This window comes from Notothenia rossii (assembly GCF_949606895.1).
Source record: "Notothenia rossii genome assembly, chromosome: 9".
In the NCBI taxonomy this organism is placed as follows: domain Eukaryota; kingdom Metazoa; phylum Chordata; class Actinopteri; order Perciformes; family Nototheniidae; genus Notothenia; species Notothenia rossii.
This window is the reverse complement of record NC_136907.1, coordinates 61,724,944-61,743,821: the sequence shown is the minus strand read 5'-3', so window position 1 is coordinate 61,743,821 and position 18,878 is coordinate 61,724,944. Positions and strand designations below refer to the sequence as shown.

General features: G+C 41.0%; 2 protein-coding genes across 2 annotated transcripts in view; one reads left to right on the top strand and one right to left on the bottom strand.

Moving 5' to 3' along the window:
• Window positions 1-500: 500 nt before the first annotated feature.
• Window positions 501-9,532, bottom strand: LOC307018172 (midnolin). Its single transcript, XM_079648300.1, has 8 exons — window positions 9,459-9,532; window positions 5,054-7,272; window positions 4,856-4,943; window positions 4,356-4,418; window positions 3,346-3,855; window positions 2,962-3,067; window positions 1,979-2,224; window positions 501-1,153 (listed from the first exon to the last, which is right to left on the bottom strand). Exons 2-8 carry the CDS (start codon window positions 5,278-5,280, stop codon window positions 990-992), a joined length of 1,404 nt encoding a protein of 467 aa, XP_079504426.1. The 5' UTR covers window positions 5,281-7,272; window positions 9,459-9,532; the 3' UTR covers window positions 501-989.
• A 36-nt stretch (window positions 9,533-9,568) lies between these two features.
• Window positions 9,569-18,878, top strand: part of cbarpa (CACN subunit beta associated regulatory protein a) — a 14,048-nt gene continuing 4,738 nt past the window's right edge. The window contains exons 1-10 of the mRNA XM_079648292.1: window positions 9,569-9,706; window positions 9,899-10,066; window positions 13,401-13,472; window positions 16,088-16,233; window positions 16,662-16,723; window positions 16,833-16,995; window positions 17,072-17,252; window positions 17,337-17,438; window positions 18,281-18,479; window positions 18,602-18,806. Of these exons, the coding sequence (XP_079504418.1) occupies window positions 13,425-13,472; window positions 16,088-16,233; window positions 16,662-16,723; window positions 16,833-16,995; window positions 17,072-17,252; window positions 17,337-17,438; window positions 18,281-18,479; window positions 18,602-18,806 (1,106 nt within the window). The 5' untranslated portion in view covers window positions 9,569-9,706; window positions 9,899-10,066; window positions 13,401-13,424. The remainder of the gene's footprint in view (window positions 9,707-9,898; window positions 10,067-13,400; window positions 13,473-16,087; window positions 16,234-16,661; window positions 16,724-16,832; window positions 16,996-17,071; window positions 17,253-17,336; window positions 17,439-18,280; window positions 18,480-18,601; window positions 18,807-18,878) is intronic.

Sequence of the window (18,878 nt, the reverse complement as noted above, 5' to 3'; positions counted from 1 at the left end):
CTATTTGTTTGATTGAGTGTATATATACAAGGAGTTTGATACAGCTTTTAAGATAGTTGCTCTCAATGTACTTCAACAAAACAGTTTAAGGAAAGATAACACTGACCCCCTGCAGTGGAGTCGTTGATGTCGGAAGAGAAGAACCGTTCACATACCTGAGTGCAGGTGGGGGGGTTCATTCTGAATCGGAAAGGAGTGTGGCGTAACTTTGTCCTTATCAAACCTGCTGTGATTTACATTCAGGTCCACAGCCAGATGATTCTTCCCCTTTGTGTGTGGGGGGATTCGGTCATGACCTCCAGAGTCGCTCTTTGGTCTAGTTCTCTTTTTTATTCTGATTTCATTTGTGTTTTAGGGTTTTTGGCCCAATAGTCCAGGGTCACCCATTTCTACAGGCCTTACACACAACCAACCCTGTTTTACATCAGCAATCGCAGTCATGTGTGCAGAAAGTTTTAGTCAGCACACGTCCTCAAAAGTGGGCTTGACAAAGACAACTCTTTGTTTTGAAGGTTTTTCTTTATTCTTCTTTTCCCTTCTTTGTATTTACACTTTATATATTGCATAAGTAAAACATTTAAGAGGAACATCCTCGGCACAGAACCAAACATAGAGTTTACATTCAAGACATGGACATTTAAGGCATTGAAATAAACGAACAAACACATAGTACGCTTTGTACAAACACCAAAATGTATATCATGAAAATGTACATTATAACCTTTCTTGACAATGAGAGCGATGTCAGTGAAGGACAGAGTCAGATGAATACTCAGCACAGGGACAGCACAGGAGTCATGCTCCACAGACATTTTGGAAATACATTCTTTAGAACTGCTCAGAGTGTAAAAATAGCGACAACGTTCAGTCTGCTGCTCTTAAACAAGTCCACAAGTTCAGAGATCAGCTTTGGTCTACAGATTTGCTTCTTTTGACACCAGAAAGCTGCCACAGCGATCACAGTGAGAGGGTATCTTCCCTGCAGGAGACTAGGGACGATGGTGACGGTGCTGGTATGGGTGAGACGTCTGCGAGTTCCTGCGAGTCCGCCTGCGAAGACGCCTCTGAAGCATCAAGTGCTGCAGGCGCTCCAGCTTACAGTGCAATGTTTGATTCTCGTGTGTGGACGAGCATGAGGGGGGACTCTCCTCACCTGCAATAGGGAGGAATAACAATTTGTTAGACATGCTGCACAATGAGAACGTTATTGGTTGGTATGTTCTGGTGTAAATAATGACATCTATGTATATGCAGGAGATTTGACTTTGAGTTGTAGAAGAGTAAAGACGAGAGTGCTTTATACACTGACTCCCAGTGGAAATTAATTATAAAGCCTGCATGGCTGAACTATGAGACAATTGGCCCCTGGGGGCAGACCATGGGACAGACAGGCAAAGGCCCATCTCTCTTACAAAAGCAATAGAAGCAGGGTTAATAATGACTCTTTTTTGTGTGTCTCTTTTAGGTCATCTTTGTATCCCCAGGTACATGTGCCTCTTATCTCCATCATTTTTTACCTTTTTTGGTCATTCTGTGTCTCTTGGTAGTAATTTTGTGTCTCTTTGTAGTTGTTCTGCATTTATTTATAGTCATGTTGTGTCTCTTTTGGTCTTTTATGCCCCTTAGTGGACAGTTTAGTTGATTGTATTGTGTGCCTTTGTGGTTGAACTGCCCTCTTATTATGCTAATTTGAGGGTTGTTTTGCCATTTTTGTAGTTGCTTTATGTCTCTTTAAATCTGTTTTATATGTCTTTGTTGCTCTTTTACATATCTTCCTGGACGGTATATCTTCAGCTAATATATTTTAGTACAACGGAGAATAAATAAAAAAATAAAGCAAAGTAATGGAAATATGTGGCAGAGGTAATAAAGGGGGTAACATCAAGTAGCAGGCATAGATGGATAAAAGCGGATGTATTTATGAATGCAGCCTCCAGCAAATCATGCAGTATTCAAGTGTATAATATCATGTGATCACCTTGGGTTTTACTGTGCTCTGCCCTCTGGGTGACCAGTGTTTTGCTTTTTGCTTTGCTTGGCTGCTCGGCTGTGAGCAGTGGGCCGGGAGGAGGGTTCATATTAGGGCAGCGGAGATGAGGAGGGGCAGGTTGAGCCCCCTGGTGGAGGAAGGCCGCTCTGAGGAGGTCTTGGAGAATCTGGAGAATGATGCCAAAGCCTCGTCGAGAATGGCTGATGCCGGTCTGACTGCAAGGGGCCAGAGAGCCTGATGGGATACCAAGTGAGAATAAGAAAACTGCACACATTTGATCTGAATCAATAACAATTGTGGATTAAGATAAAGCAATATAATACTCAAATAATTTGTATAGTAATGTTTAGGCCAACAAAAACTATCTGTTTGCTCTTCCAGCTGCTCAAATGTAATAACTAGCTGCTCATCTTTTTCATAAAATAGAAGATATTTTAAATAGCTGGTCAGATGAAGTAAGCAATCTGAACACGTCTTCTTGGGCTATTATAATCATTTTACTATTTCATAAGCAAAGTTATTAATCAGCTCATCAACAACAGCTTTTGCAGATACCTCAATTAAAGAATATAATTGTTAGTTGAACGCCTAGAAAACACAATTGAGCTAATGTTAAACAACTTTTACATTTCTGCCGTCCTTGAAATGAATTTAGTTTTTATATCGAAGGACAGTTCTGTACCTTGCAGGATACAAGATTATATATTTGACTGTATGTAGGATACAAAATAACACTATCATTGTACAGTTTATATAACTAAAGAGTATTCCCTATCTTTAGTCTCATGGTATACAATTAAGATAACTTATTATTTATGTTTAGTTATTGTATATCATTGGGATTTCAATTATAAGCCTATCAGCACTTCTGTGACACTTTTCCCTTTGGGGATTTATACATATTATTCTCTGTCTATCTCAATTAAAATAATGGAAAATGATTACGCTGTTATGTTAACTCACTCACTTACCAGAAAAAGTCCCGGAGAAGACACCTGGAGAGTGGCTCACAAGACTTTCTATGACAGCTCCTGGTTGCTTACACAGCTCTGAAGTGGATGAGGCATGAACATTACTCTGTAAAACAGAAAGAACACATGTTTTTTACCATCCATTACTAGGAGTAAAAACCATAAATGTTAAAAAGATCATATTTGGAACAGCTTGTTATGGCATAGTGGTGAAACTATGACTAAGCATTGGAATAAGGGCAGGGCAAAACTTGATTATGATAATTTCTCTTCCTACGATTTAATTATATTGCATTGAAATCAGGTATCGACATATGGTAATACACAATCACATGATTGAAAGATAATGACAAGCATATGATGCAGTAGACTTATAGAGCTAACCTCTGTGAAGGTGGAGGCTGGCACTGGGCTGTGGGGTCCAGGGATGGAGCCGGTTGGAGCAGGAGGACAGACCGGTGTGGCTGTTGGTGCTGGACAGCTGGGATGTGGACAACCAGAAGGCGAAGAAGGGGTTGAAAGAACATAAGGAGATGTGTGTATTGAGCGGGGAGTAAAGGCCTCATGTGGAGGAGCTGTGGTGAGGGAGTGGGAGGGGGGAGCTGCTGAGTTAAAGGAAGTTTTGTGTCTTTGAGAGCTCAGTTGGATCGAGGACGTGGAGACAGAAGACTTTGATGTTTGGGAAACAGGTGAGGTGGATCCTGGGGTATTGGTGCAGGGGTTAGGGGGGCTCGTCATGGCGGTGGCAGGCAGGTCAGTTTGAAGCTCACTGCTTCCCCCAGCTCTCAGATCTGCCACGTTCTGTGCAGTAAGCTGGAGCTGCACATACATCGTTTGGGCTCCGACTCCCAGGTTGATGGTCAGAGGCGAGCGCCCAGACAGGAAGTCACTGATCTGCAGGATAGAAAAAGTTACTTCAGAGATAAATGTACAATCTTTAAGGTTTTGCTGGCACTCATGTATACTGTGGCAACAGCAAGGAAACGACTTTGTCAGAAACAAAACAGAAGAGCAGCATGGTGTATCTGTTAACAGCACAGCCTCCTGAACTCACTTTGGTTTTATGAACATTTCAGTTTACATGGAAATATTGAAATGTGTTCAAATGTTTGTGTGTGGGGAGGATTCTGTATGACTGTCAGTAATCAGGTGTGAATTGCCTTTGTTAAGGATGTTTGCATGTGTATGCATGTTTTCCTCGAAACATTAAAACAAGAATGTGTAGGCTTTTCTTTTCCCCTGACAGCTCAATCATACAGCTGTTCAATTAACACCATGCAGCTTCACTTCCTCAGGACGAGTTCTTCGAAGAAAACATTTGTTTTTAAATCGCCTCATTCATGCATTCAACAAGTGTTAATAACAGAATGGCATTGAAAATACGTTTATCTTACCTTGACTTCTGGCAAACTTTCCAAGACGTCCATTATAGTTCTCTCAGCTCTGGCAGTTGAGCACTGCAGTAAAAAAATATCAACATGACATCACTAAATTAAGTGTGATTAAATGTGTTCATGAAGTAAGTGCAGTTTGTTTCTCCATAGTGTAAGAAGCAGTGATTTAATGTTGCAGTTTTTGCATTTGTGAATTTTTTATATGCCTTTTTCTTTGGATAATAAAAGTAGCTTGTGAAAGGGATCAATCAAGTCTTATCTTAATCCATAATAATACATAATGTATCTGTCAATTATATTGTTAATCTGCATTTGCAAAGTAACTTAATGTTGAGGAGACAACAGGAACATTTACCAATCTTGAGATGTAATGAAGTAGAAATGCAAAGTAACAGAAAATAAATATAGCTGTAAAGTACCTTAATATTTTACTTGACTACCATACTCTATATGTGTACTTAGTTTTCCTCCACTGGTGACATGTACACCGGCCTACTTACCGCTGAACCAGCCTCAATGGCAGGGACCAGGGTCAGTTTGCTTCCATCTGCTACACCCAGGTCCACCAGTTTGCCTGCAGTCAGCTGCCTGCCATATACACATTAAACAGTCAGCATGCAATATACAATCAGCATACACAATACCAAAGAGAACTGACGGAGAAACATGTCTTTTATTCAACATGAGGAATTACTCACCTGTCTCTAAACAGAAGGACGATTCTGTTAGTCTGCAGTCTCAGTTTGTGGGAGATGTGAGTCCTCAGTCCCTCCACAGTCTCTCCCAGGGGCACAGTGAGCTCCACCGGGCTGCCGGTGGTCGAGGTGATGCACAAACGCATGGTGGGCTGACCGGTGGAGACCCCAGTCCCGCAGCGTGCGGACCCACCCGGGGTGAAGCTACAGATGCCCCGCTGCTGCTCCATAAAGCTTTTTTTATTTGAAAGGTCCAAATGTAAAACCAGACTGCTCGCTTGAATTGAGCAAGATGCAACAGTTTTGCTCTTTTAACTCTTTGTCCTCCTTGGTGGACCGCGTGAAAAGGATATACATTTAAAAAAATCACATAGAGCGGTTTAACCAGATTGAAACTGTTTCCCTTCCTAGCTCTGACAGACGCAGCACTACTCCACCGAGCGTAAACCACCACAACCCTTGTCACTACAAGCTCCGCCCATTCGGCCACACAGCCAATCAGCATGAACCTCGAAACCCGTCTAACTGCATCATCCAATCAAAAGCGCTTGTTTCTCACATGGCTCCACCCGGCTTTGTGCCTTACTTGCCATTCATAAATGATGCAATCTGCAGAGCAGATACAACATTGTGTACAGAATGTCTTCATGTCAAAATGTTTACCTTCTTTTTACCAGCAAAACAGACAGACTCTATTGTGGTATTTTAAATAGGTTTTCTCCATTCACGCTCTTTTAATCCTTTAATGTTATTGCAAACTACTATCTGTGCAGCCTATACACACTTTACCTAATTTTATTACCCAAGAAGACAAAACACATTTTTTGGGTGATATTGAAATTATTGAGTTGAATTACAAACTTGACAACTATAACTCAACATCATCACTATCAATTGTAATGATTACAATGGTTTTTGCACATTTCTGGGACATTTAATAGCTGAACATGTTGACAATAAGATCTTGTATATATATGTACTCATTAGGATCAGCTAAGCAAATAGATGGTGTCCAAATAACAAATCATCTATCATTTATATTGTAAAATATGTTTATATTTCAATCAGGTTAAGAGGAAATTCAGTGGGCTATATGTCAAGAACATTCTACATCATTCCTAATTTTTCTTTTACAAGGTCACATGATGCTGAAGCCTGTTTCAGCATGAACTGTGCAGAAAGCATGGAAACACCCTGACCAGTTCATCACGAGCACATCTCTGGATGCGGTATAATCTCACTGTTCAGCCTGTGGGAGGAGACACTCGCAGACAGCATCCACCCTTTGTTCTCTGCAGTCTTCCTCATCCTCGGCTGCTTAGTATTCGTGTCCCACCTCTGGATCTCGGGGTTGCACCTGTCACATGACTCTCGGTGGAGAGAAGACAAGCCAGGAGTAAAGTGACGCAGGAAGCTGGGATAGGCCAAAGAAATGCAGCTAATATGTGTCTCCTCACAGTGGCTAAAAATAGCTACACCCACAACACCCCCGCTTTATCCAGCCTGCGTCACTCCTCTCCCATACCACCTACCTACCTCCCTTCCTCACACCCACACTCACTTCTCTGCAGACATGTTTGCCTCATGGCGTCTTGTCTGTCTGAAAACCTGTACAGTGACAAAAACTGCAAAGCAAATATCAACATTCTCTTTTACACTTCTGTTGTGCTTTGCATAGCTGAGTATTTCCATGTCTATCTCTTGCTTTTTCTGATGTTTATATATATATTCTATGCTCTAGAAAAAGGGGAGCCATGCACATTAATAAAATCAAACAACAATTGAAGCCTAATCTGAAGCCCACACGCAATTGTTTTACAGTCTTTCTATGCACCTTCTCAAAGACTTGATGAACACAGTAAGATTTTAATGAAGATCTTGTTCTTCTCCCTCCCTTAGCCTCCCCCGCCCTCATTCCTCTCCAAAATTGATATGTCATCGTGCCACTCCAACATTTCGCCGAGACTAACGAGAAGGGAGAGGTTTCTGCTTTACATTCTTCGGGCCTCGCTGAGAACAATTCCACAGGATGTCCTGCTCTCCAGAGCATGCACAGACGCAGCTCTGACGTCAACTCACAATCTCACACACACGCACACACACACACACACACACACACACATCGTTCATCTTTTTTCTTCACATTCCTCTTGCCCCTGCACAGCCTCTCCTGGCATCATTTCCCAGATGTTCCAGTCCTCCGGTATGTTGCACCTTACAGTCTATGGAATTTCAGAGAAAAAAACATTTGTACGTCAAGAATCTGTCCTGAATATTTCAATATGATTGATAGTATTGATAGACTCAGAACATTGTCTGTTGCATTAATAAAAACAGGTGGAGAAAAATGTCTCTTCACTGATCTTCATTACATTTCTTTAGATGGAAAAAGCTTCAAATGAATTCCTGGTCATTGTCTTAGCTCTTTACAGCAAACCATCAGATGCTTTTATATATTTATAAAATGCTTATTCTCGTTGGAACAAGTATAGAGCATGGACTAATGTTGCCCATACACAGATCTTAAAACACAAAGAGGTATCACCATGTCATTGAGATCTTGAGAAGTCAGATTGTTTAGGCATTTAAGTTTAATATTAGCAAATTGAATAATTTGATCAATGCGAATGATCAACCTTGAGATATATATATTTTTTAGAATATAGAAGTGGTAGGATTTCCACAATTGTTATTGTGCCATTATATCACCTTTAAGAGGCTTGATTTGTTTTAGAAACTGCTTGTGGTTTTATTCTCTTATATAGGACTACAAACATACCTATCCATGGACGTTCACTGAACATATAGAAATGAATTGACCAAAGAAGTCCTATTAGCTGAATCAGTGTACATTTCTAAATTGCAGTACAACAATTCAAAGTCACATCTTAGTGACGTTTACACAACATAAGGTTTGATAGTATGCTAAGAGACGTGTTTAAAATAATCTAAAAAAACAAATCGTCTCCATTTAGCAACAACCTTTAGTATACTTTCCAATACAATAGGTTTTAGAGGCTTTTTTGTTCTCAGTATTGATCAACTAGACTTGTTTTGCAATATTGTAGTGTAGTAAATAGTATTAAACCTATAATGCCAATCCATTTAACATATCTTTTTGAATTGTATGTAGTGGTCAAAAGGCTATATCTTCTCAGAGATTGTGCATACAGTGGGAACATTTTTTTCTTCCAAAGTGTATGAAAAACCATTTGGTGTGTTTATGTTCCAGATATTTGAAGAGACTTTACTGCAAGTAAAGTTAATGAGACCCTTTTAAGCAAGTGGAAAATAGACTTAGAGTTCAAATGTCCCAGAGATGTACAGGAATAGCCTGACAAGACAAGAGGGCCACTCAAGTTACACCATGTGGTTACATTCCTAAATGGACAGCATCTCAAATTCGTCCGTAAAAAATGGACCCCCCCCTCCCTTTGTGCAGAAACATGTTGTGCGTCAAAACTAACCTCAAATGCTTAAAGGGGACTACACTAATTAAATCTGTTGTTAGTTATGCAACATGTAATGTTGAGATGTATGACAACATAATTTCATCTAAGGTTTGACAAACATTTTAGTTAAACATGGTATGACATAAAATATGATCCAAATGTAGGCCTACAGCAGTTATGGCTTTTTCACTTGTATTGCATGGTTTTGTGAAATGGCAACAATTATATTATCTCAGTTTTACTGAAAAGTAATAATATGAAGTTAATGTTTTACTGTTCAGTTGCGAAAAACAGGTCTTCTACTTTTATGACAAATTATTGATCACATAACCAGGAAAATGTGTTTGCACTTCCTGTTTCCCTGGACACGTTACACTGAGAGGTTCAAAACCTGAGGGCTTCTAAATAGTTGGGCAAATCCTTGAAGAAAAAATGTATAAATATCTGGGTGTAACTTAATTTAATTTTCATCAGTAAAACAAGTTAAGACATAATTTATTTTGCAAACAGCAAAGAGATCCATGCATTTAACCTATTGGACTGCAATTGACTGACATCGCAATAGGTTATAGTGTCAAATTAAAAAGGAAAATACATAAATTATTTTAAAATAAAAATAGTTTAATTAAATGTTATAGGAACAATTGGATTGTATACTATGGTTAATACATATGTAGTTCAGTGATTTAGTACACAAAAACCCTTATTTTATGTTAAATAAGACTAATAAAAATGTAGTCTATGTTTATCAACCAGAAAACAACTGTGCAACGCTGCCACCTGGTGGTAAAACGTGAGATTACAGAACACGTCTACAACACCCATCTGTCCTCGTGCATGTACGTCGTACAACAAAGCATTAGTGAGTGACAGACTCGAACGCAGCAAATGTAAACGTGTTAAATATTGAATAAAATGTCTGAATCCATGCAACATTAATCAGATAGAAAACCAACCAATCGCTCCGTCAGCACTGCCATTGATGGGGATCTGTTGTGAATGAGTTTCTCACCTCCATCTCTCATCATCACCACCAGCATCATCATCACTGCTGGTCACGTGGTGCGTAGGGAGCGGGCGGTGGGTGTGTCTAATCGCGTGAGGTTTCATTCATAACTACAGTCTGTATTTCAAGCCCAAATTAAAGTATGCAGAGGGAGCAGGCTGCATGTGGATCACCGCTTCACACGGACTCTACAGTCGGGTGAGTGTGGGTCTTTTTCCCTGAACCAACAGGCTTGATCAGAGTGAAATATGTAGCCTAGCATTTTTATTTTGAAATATATAGCAATAGATAGGTGATCACAGCTCGTTAATCGCAGTGATTTAGTTAGAGTTGACTGGCTGGCACATGAGGGTTACTCCTGAGTGACTGGTCGTGATTTATTCCCCGCAGGCTGAGCACACACGAAGCAGAGATGTGGGACAGTCCTGATCGGAGGGTTTTCGGAGGAGAGAGGGAGATGCTGCTGCTGATGCTGAGGCTGCTGCTGCTGAGCGGCTGCAGCGGCTCCCTGTAGTCTGCAGAGCGGAGGGACGCTGCTGCAACACCGCCTGTTTCACCGTAAGATCACAGCACATCCTCCGGTCCCCTCCTCCGCCTCCCCCCGCCATGCACTTTACTACTGACGGTGCTCGAAAGGGTGTAAACACCACGGGCATTTTCACTGTGCACTTATGGGATGGAAGTATGCGGATGTCTGTCTGTCTCCATATGTCTGCCTGCTGCTAAAGAGAGACATGATGTGGGGATGTAACATGTCATGACACACAACACGCACGCACGAACGAACGAACGCGCAGACACATACGCACACATGAACGCGCGCGCAAAACACACACACACACACACACTCACACACACACACACACACACACACACACACACACACACACACACACACACACACACACACACCTCCACCTGTCTGCGAAGCTTAGAAGGCAAGTTGGTAAACGTCACTAGCCTTTCATTTTATTTTATCCTAGGCCTATTATAACTAGGATACACTTTTCTTTTTCAGAATAGGACATAATGAATAGGGCAGTTATTAAAATAACAATAATAATAGCCTAATAATAATAATAATAATAATAATAATATAAAAACATTGAATAAAAATAATCTTAAAATGTATTTGCCAAACATGCAATCAACACACAATTTTTCTCCTTTTATTTTCTCTTATAAGTCATAAACTGACACTATGAAGTATTTGAGATGTTATAATGTCATGGCTGCAGTTTCTAGATGGATTATCTCCTAATATTTGAGGTATATGTGGGTTTGAGCATGGTTTGGTTTCTCAGCACGAGTTTGTTATGGCGGCGCACCATGGGTAAATATAATTTATATACATTATATTCATGTCAGACATGCATAAAAGGAAACAGACATGACTGACTAACTGTATTAATTGCAGGTAGTTCTTTTTTAAAGCCACTAATTCAACAAAGTTTAGTGATTGTATTGAGCTGTAACAAGAAAGAACATTACAAATGAGACCTTGTACAATTTAATGAAAGAGACCATTTTTAGTCTTATGCTAGTTGCCTCTATCCATTATACTGTTTGATATTCAATCTGCAGAGAGAAGACAGATGTTTTCACAACATCTCTCTCGAGGGAATCTATGACCGTGTCTAAAAAAAAAAAATTAAGCGGAATTATTTTAAGGCTACAGCTGTCTGAAATCATTTATTAAAAATTCACTTTACTTTTAAGTTCCTAATCATGTCGGCTGGGATAGAATGAGTAAATATGAAGCCTTATAAATAGTTGTAAAAGCTGTAATAATGGTAAATAGGTCTTCATAGGACATGGGACAATGGACAATGTATAATTGTTTGTTAATAAGGAACATGCCTTACTATCTGATTACAACAACAACAACCATATTTTAAACGTTCATGTTCTGTTGCTAAACAAGAGTGAAAGTAAAGTGTTACCAACATTCAACATGATGTCTTAGTGTGTGTGGGTCTCTATTGTTGGTGTGCTATTCAGAGTTTCATCCTCGTCCTTGTTACCTTTAGCTGTTGGTTTCTATGAGATATTACATAAAATATGACTCTCACATGGAGAGGGAATGTGCGGCAGTGCTTCCGGTCTGGGTAAGGAATGCAATCACAGGCTGATGTTACGCAAGCTGCGCTTTGTGCAAGTGATTATAAACCGAAGGCTTTCACCTCCTTTTACCAAACGACTTTGTCTCACAGTCTCATTTTACAGAAAGTGTAAAGACTGAGCTGAGATATTCTCGGTTATTTCATGTGTATGTGTGTGTGTGTGTGTGTGTGTGTGTGTGTGTGTGTGTGTGTGTGTGTGTGTGTATGTGTGTGTCTGTGTGTCCTTGTGTGTGTGTATAACTCTCATTCAGGACAAGAGTTTATGTAACTTTGGGTGTTTATGAGACAATGGGACCCTGGGAAAAGTGCTCCCACCTCCTACATACGAACAAGAGCCACACATTCAAGGACACGTCTTTTTGAAAGTTTTGCATCTCTATTTGGTAATTATGTGGCTATTTTTAGTTCTCTGGTATCTCAACCTCTGTGGTAATTTTGCATCTATTTGTGGTAATATTATGTCTCTTATTGATTTATCTGTGTCTCGTTTTTGATATGAAGCGATGATCAACATGCATTATATTGACTTCCCAAAAGAAAATGGCTAACAAAAGGAGGCTCAGGCCCAGTGGGCCCATTCAATAATCTTTCAATAATAACCATGACTTTGGTATGTTAAAGGGGCAGTACACCAATTTAAGGAAGACAATCAGTATATCTTCTTTAGGAGTACTGTTAAGCAGGTCAAAAGAGTTTTATAATATTATCATTTTGTTCTTCTGATGACATCCAAATAGTAACAGAAAGCTATCATTATAACTTTTGGAGTTTGAAAGAGGTGGGTAAGGAATGGCTAATGAAACTTAAAGTACCTCCACTGTATGATTCTATCCCACATTGAATACTGTTTTACAAACTGGTCGTTTGCTTGTGCCACAAACCTGAAACCCATAGAACAGCTGTACAAGAGAGCTATCAAGGTGTTCGACAGAAAGCCTTATTCATACCACCACTGTGCCATCCTTGATAAACACAATTTCTTGAGTTTTGACAATTTTAAGTCTTTTAAAAGTATGTGCTTTTTTTATAAATGTTTACATGGACTGGCCACGTGGACTGAAGTCCACCGTAGACGGACCACTTTTGGACAAAATGACCTCTCCATTAAAGGCAGCTCATTGTGGAATAGCCTCCCAACTGAGATACGGGATTGTCTCACTCTCAATAGCTTCAAAGGTCAACTCAAAGAATGGTTGAGAAACAAACAGACGTGCAATCACCGCTAAATGCACATTAATACAGGGGTATCTCCTCTTGCACTTTAGGTATCTCTTGTATCTTCTCCTGCACTTTATATGTCGTTGATGCTAGATTGTACTGCCATGTGGTAAGTACTTGTGTGTGCTGCTCTTGCTCTTTTGCACTTTTTGCACATCATGTATTTGTTTTTGCTATTTGTGTAATTGTCATGTTCTTAAATGTTTTATGTGAGGGACTGCGGATGGAAATTAGCTCCAAGCTCAAATCCGGCATATTTACACTATTTTCATTTTTCTGTTTTAAGTGTTCATTAATGTGCATTGTCCCTGATGAATAAACGATTACATGAAATGAAATAAATGTACATCTTAGCCCCTGCCTCTTGTAAATCATCTAACTTAATAACAAACATGGCCTTAGTAGGGGCTGTTGCAAGGAATTTCAAAACACCCAATAGGAATGGCAATAAGAACATAAATCTGCTGCCTTTCCTGAAACAACATAAATAGTAATGTTATCTAGAAAGAAGCAGCAGCTCTGTCTGACTTCACCTTCTCCATCCTCTGCAGGGTTCACTCACGCTGACCTGGACCATGAGCAATGATTTGCCTTTTCTGACAAGTCTGACTGAGAACTCCACTGTGAGTACTACTATCAACACACACACACCTCAAACACACTAGCTTGTGTCCAAACCACAACTCATCAACAGCACTTCATGGATATGGAACCTCAGCCAAAAGCAGCCCACAGCAGGTAGACACAGTGATTTAACGCCACCCATGGTTCCAGTAACAGGTATTACACATCCAGGTGGAGCTGTAGTGGGGGATAGCTGGATCTGCTTCTCAAGAGGATTTGACTCAGAAACAGACTGTGCCGCTGGCTTTGTGTGCCATGCAGCCTCTGGAGGCCGGGGGGGGGGGAGGAATCTGAGCCAGCGGCGGTGATTATCGGACAGTTAAGGCTGTCTGTGGGACTCAACAGTGTGTGTGAAAAACATGGCATAAAGACTGGCGAGAGGCTTTGCTGCTCCCGCTGATTGATTGTGTTGTTCTTCATGTTTGGCTGAGCTTGTAAAAACAGCAGATTTCATTAGGCTACAGACACTCTGACAAACCATGTGTGTGTGCTGTGAGTGTATCAAGGTGTGCTGTGATGGAGCTGTTATTCTTACATAGACGCACACACAGTTTCATACACATCATTCTGAATCTCCCCATAGGCTACAGCTAAATGTAGGCCATGGCTGTACAAATATCTAAGTGGGCGTGCGTGCGTGCGTGCGTGCGTGTGTGTGCGTCATGGACTTAGTTGAACATGTTCAGGCCTGAAGCAGGTTCGAGGTTGAATGAAAAGAGGATAAAAAAGGATGTTTTCATTTGCTCCGATAATAGCACATAATCACCAACCCTTTCTGGTTTTATTAGTAGGCCTACATAATGACAGCTTCTTCTGTTCGGCAGCACTCCCTCTTCTGCGTAGCGACTTTCTCACTGTTGGATTGAGATTGTGATTGAGGTTGACAAAGATTGATTGATGCTTTGTTTTACAGAAATGCCTTTATCATTTACAGGGAAAGCAGCAGAGTCACTATGAAACCAGCCATCTTGCTATTTAGCTCTTTAGTTTTGTTGTACACCTTTAGACGACAGCTAGAAAATGTATCTTTTCAGTTAAAATGTCAACCTCTCTTTTTGCGTCTTCTTCAGTTATGAGGATATCCTGCTTTAAATTGAATATGTTTGGGGTTTATATTGAAAACAGCAAAGAATTACATACAAATATAATTTGTATTTTCTGTACTCTTTATACGCGGATTAATGAGTATTAAAGTACCTAAATGCAATGTAATATTAAGGAGGAGGGGTTGCAGTGTCTGTTCGTCCAGTCAGCAGCAGGCTTTGGATTTTTGCTGTAACGACCTCCTTGCTCCTGTGAGGCCTTCATCTAAAGGTCGGTGTGTGCTCAGTGAGGAGTTTTTCCAGTACTCAGTTTCCTTTAAATCTGTGCGCAATGACAACCTTTTTACATTTTGATATCTTATGTAACTCTAAATGTTGCAATAGATGAATATTCCATTTGTGACTGTGAAAAGAGCCCAATTATTTTCCCTCTCTTTCGAAACTGACATCGGAAGAAGAGGCAGGAAAGTCTGGTGTGGGGATTGCTCATGTGCGTCCTCACTAGTCCTCCTCCGATTTCCATTTTTAGCCTGCGGAGGCTTCGTTTCCCCCTCATTGAGAAGAGCTAGGAGATTGAATTAAGGGTCTTGCTGACGTTTCGATTAGCATCCTCAAGATCGCTCAGCCAAGACTAAGGGTATTAATCAGAAAGAGTCAAAAGTGTGTGTCTGTGTGTGCGTAAGAATTACTGTGAAGAGGCAGTTAGGCTACTTAAGAAAGTCTTTCAGTGTTAATTCCACTTCTTATTAAATATTATAGCGCTTAGCTGGCAGCGTAATGCGACAAAGAGATTCCCCAATGCTGCGAAACTCAAAGGGAGAAGAATCAATTATTGTCCCAGCAGGACTAACACAGCCAGCCAGCTCGCAACAACTAAACATGACAACAGAGATATGTAAGCCGCTCCTTTATTGTGCTATTAAAGGAATGAGTTACGAGCTCCACCAATAAACACAAGCAATGGGAATTCAATTGATGTTGTGCAACCTAAACAGGACACACTACAGAGAGTACCGGGGTTTGAGCTAGATAGGCTTGGAAGGCTGGTATTTTTAGTGACACAGGTTTTTTTCTGTCAGTATTTGATTTATATTCCTGTCAGCAAAGAAATGCTGAGTTCTATTTTAAAGTTTTAAGGTAAATCTTTATTTATTTCAGGCTACATAAAAGTTGTAGTCCCTTGATCTCACAAGAGGTAGGGTAGGATAGAAAACTGGTTGGTGTGTGATTTCTTTATCTTTATACCCGGCAGATATGCTGATCATAGAAGCCTCATTGCAATGCAAAGCATGCTAAACCCAAGCTGAGAGAACATACATGGTCCAGTATATGCCAGATAAACTCAACTTTGGGATACACTATTAAAAACTCATGTTAAACTAATAATTCGCAGAGAAAATGCTAGAAAAAAAAGGAATAACTCAGAGATTACCTGATCTTTGGTTCATTCAGAGATGAAATGATGTAGTATGTTTTAGTATTTGTAGGGTTAGGGTTAGGTAGGGTTACCCCACATGTGTACTGTATTGATTAAGTGTACCTAACCTCTCTCCCTGGCTGCTCTTCTTCAGGATGTGCCTGTGTCTGCGGGCCAGGTGGAGAACTATGTGCTGCTGCTGGTGCTGCTGAGTGTTTTTGCGGGGGGGACGCTGGTGCTGCTCTCCCTGCTGCTCCTCTTCTGCCACTGCTGCTGCATGGGCGGCCGCCGCTACTCCAGGTGGGAGCAGGCCCGGTTCTTCTGCAAACATCACAGCAGCTGACGTGATTGTGACAGAGTGGATTAGTTTCCTGTCCATTGTGCTGAACAGGAAACAGTAGCTGTTTATTTATCTGATAGCTTTGGTTAGTTAGTGACATACATATATATATATATATATATATATATATATATATATATATATATATATATATAAATATATTCAAACACACAAGTACAGCTGAAATAATTAGCTTGTTAATCAATTAGTTAACTAAACTATTTTCAACTTATAGTTTTTCATGTAAGCAGCCTACTGTCTATCAATTGATTTGACATATTTTGACTTAGGTGAATGCAGAACTTGGAGTTGTAATGGAGTTCTTTTACTGAAGAGCTGAATGCTTTTTCAATCACTGACAAAGAGAAAAAATCATTTCCACTTTCAGAGCGAGCGATGACCCTGAGAAGACAAACACGACTTATGCTGAGGATTCTCAGCCCACCCAAGGTCAGAGATGTGTATTTTCTTAAGTTCATACATACATCTATTCTTCTCCACTGTCGTCACTAATGCTATTTTTCTCCCTCACTTCGGCCTTGTCCTCTTTGTCACTCAGAGATCACCATTCATCTGGATGAATCAGACGCTCTCTCAGCTGCCAGCTGTCACGATGGGGAGTCGGAGCGATTTGTCTCCACTGGGTCCACTGGTCGCCGAGTCTCCTTTAATGAATCTGCACTTTACGAACAGGAGAAGACGACCCAGGACAAAGGACGCAGGTACAGTATAACAGACGATACATTCATATTTTGATGAGCTGGAAGCAGATGAGAAGATTTGTTGACTCTTTTCCAGATACACTCTGACGGAGGGAGACTTCCACCACCTGAAGAAGGCCCGGCTGACTCACCTCCACATGCCTCCGTCACCATGTGACCTGAAGATCCTCACCATCATGGAGTGTGACTCCACGGAAAGCAGCACCGTCAACATCAATGAGACCGCATCCCCCAAACTGCCCCTCACCATCTACCAGGTGACTTTACTGGCAGTGATTTGTCTCAAAACAAACCAGGTTTATTTTCTCCTCTCTAACCTGCATTGATTTATTTTTCTCCAGCCCAATGAGAGGAGAGTCCCCGACTGGGTGGGACAGAGCCTCAGTGGAGGTCTTCCAGGAGACCCGCACCACTCCACCATCCTGGACCAGAGCCTCAGACAGGTACCATCCGCCATGAAAGCACTGCATACACATTCCCAGACAGTGAGTTTCTAATTGTTCTCACTTGTAATTGACAGTTATGAAATAGTTATTGCATCAGACACAAACATTTTTCAGCACGCTAGCGACATCACTCTTCGGAGAGCAATGTTGACTAAGTTGGTCCTGATCAGCTCAAGGGTGGTTCTCAGTGACACTGTGCCCAAGTATAACCTCACAGAGCCACGAGCTGTTGAGTCTTTATCTGTTTTTTATCGCTTCTTTATCATGGGTTGACGTGCTGAGGGATTTTATGGTTTTTTGTTCAAAAGTCAAAATCAGTATTTTCATCCTGGGCACTTCTTGCCAGGAAAAAAATCAGGGTCAGTCTCAGAAGCGTCTGTGAGAACATATCTACAGTATGTTTATTTATTTAAGTAGGGACAATGCACAGATTAACATGAGCATTCAAGTCCACTATGTACATTTGCCAGATTTAGCTATAGAGTCTTATTTCCAACTGTGCTAATACATAGATTAAAATTACCAATTTTCTTTGATTTCACAGTTTTCTAACAGCATGCATTTATTGGCCGGGCACACACAGGTTGATTCCTCAGTGAGGATTGATCCGCTTGTATCGCGGACAGACAGAGTTGTGAAAAGCAGCTGCCACAGGCTCAGACCTACTGATGCACTGTGACATCAGTCTTCACTGCAGCTGAGTGACAACATGACAAACTGCTGTCCCCCGAGGGCTTTGCCTCAGCCCGTCACCATTCATCTCAGCCTGTCTGCCTCACCCCCTCCTTAATGCCTCATCACCTCTCTCCATCCTCCTCTCCCTTCATCTCTTCTGTCAGATGGAGGCTCTCAGGGACAGGGCAGAGGCTGAGAGCGAAAGGGGGATGAGAGGAGAGTTGACTCAAGCTACAGGCCAGACTTCAGTTCTGCATTTCTTCTCTAAACTGCGGCGCCATGCCAGTCTGGAGGGAGCAGGGCCCTACTTCAGGAAGTGGAAGTTTGACAGTAGTCAACGGGCTGCCAGCCTGGATGCCAAAGGTTTGAATACATGTTATAAATCACTCAGTAGCTTACATTTGTTGATTATGTCTTCAAAAACATTTTCTTTGATAAAGAAATTGTGGAAAAACCTCACTATTTTGTATGTGAATTTCTACCAGGATCGCCCAAGAGAAGGCCCTTCCAGAGGCAGAGAGCAGCAAGTGAAACCACGGATCACACCGACAACGACTCTTCATCTCTCAGAGACGAGGTCATGGACTCTTTCCCACAGTCCCCTATCCAGACCAGTGGTCTCCAGTCCCTCTCTGCAGAGTCTCTGTCTCATTCCGACACAGCACCCATGTCCTCGGTCTTCCTCAGCAGGTACATGCCTTCCTGTAATCCAATAACATGCACTTCTACATTCCTAGCGTCATTAATCAAAGGGCTGTTGTT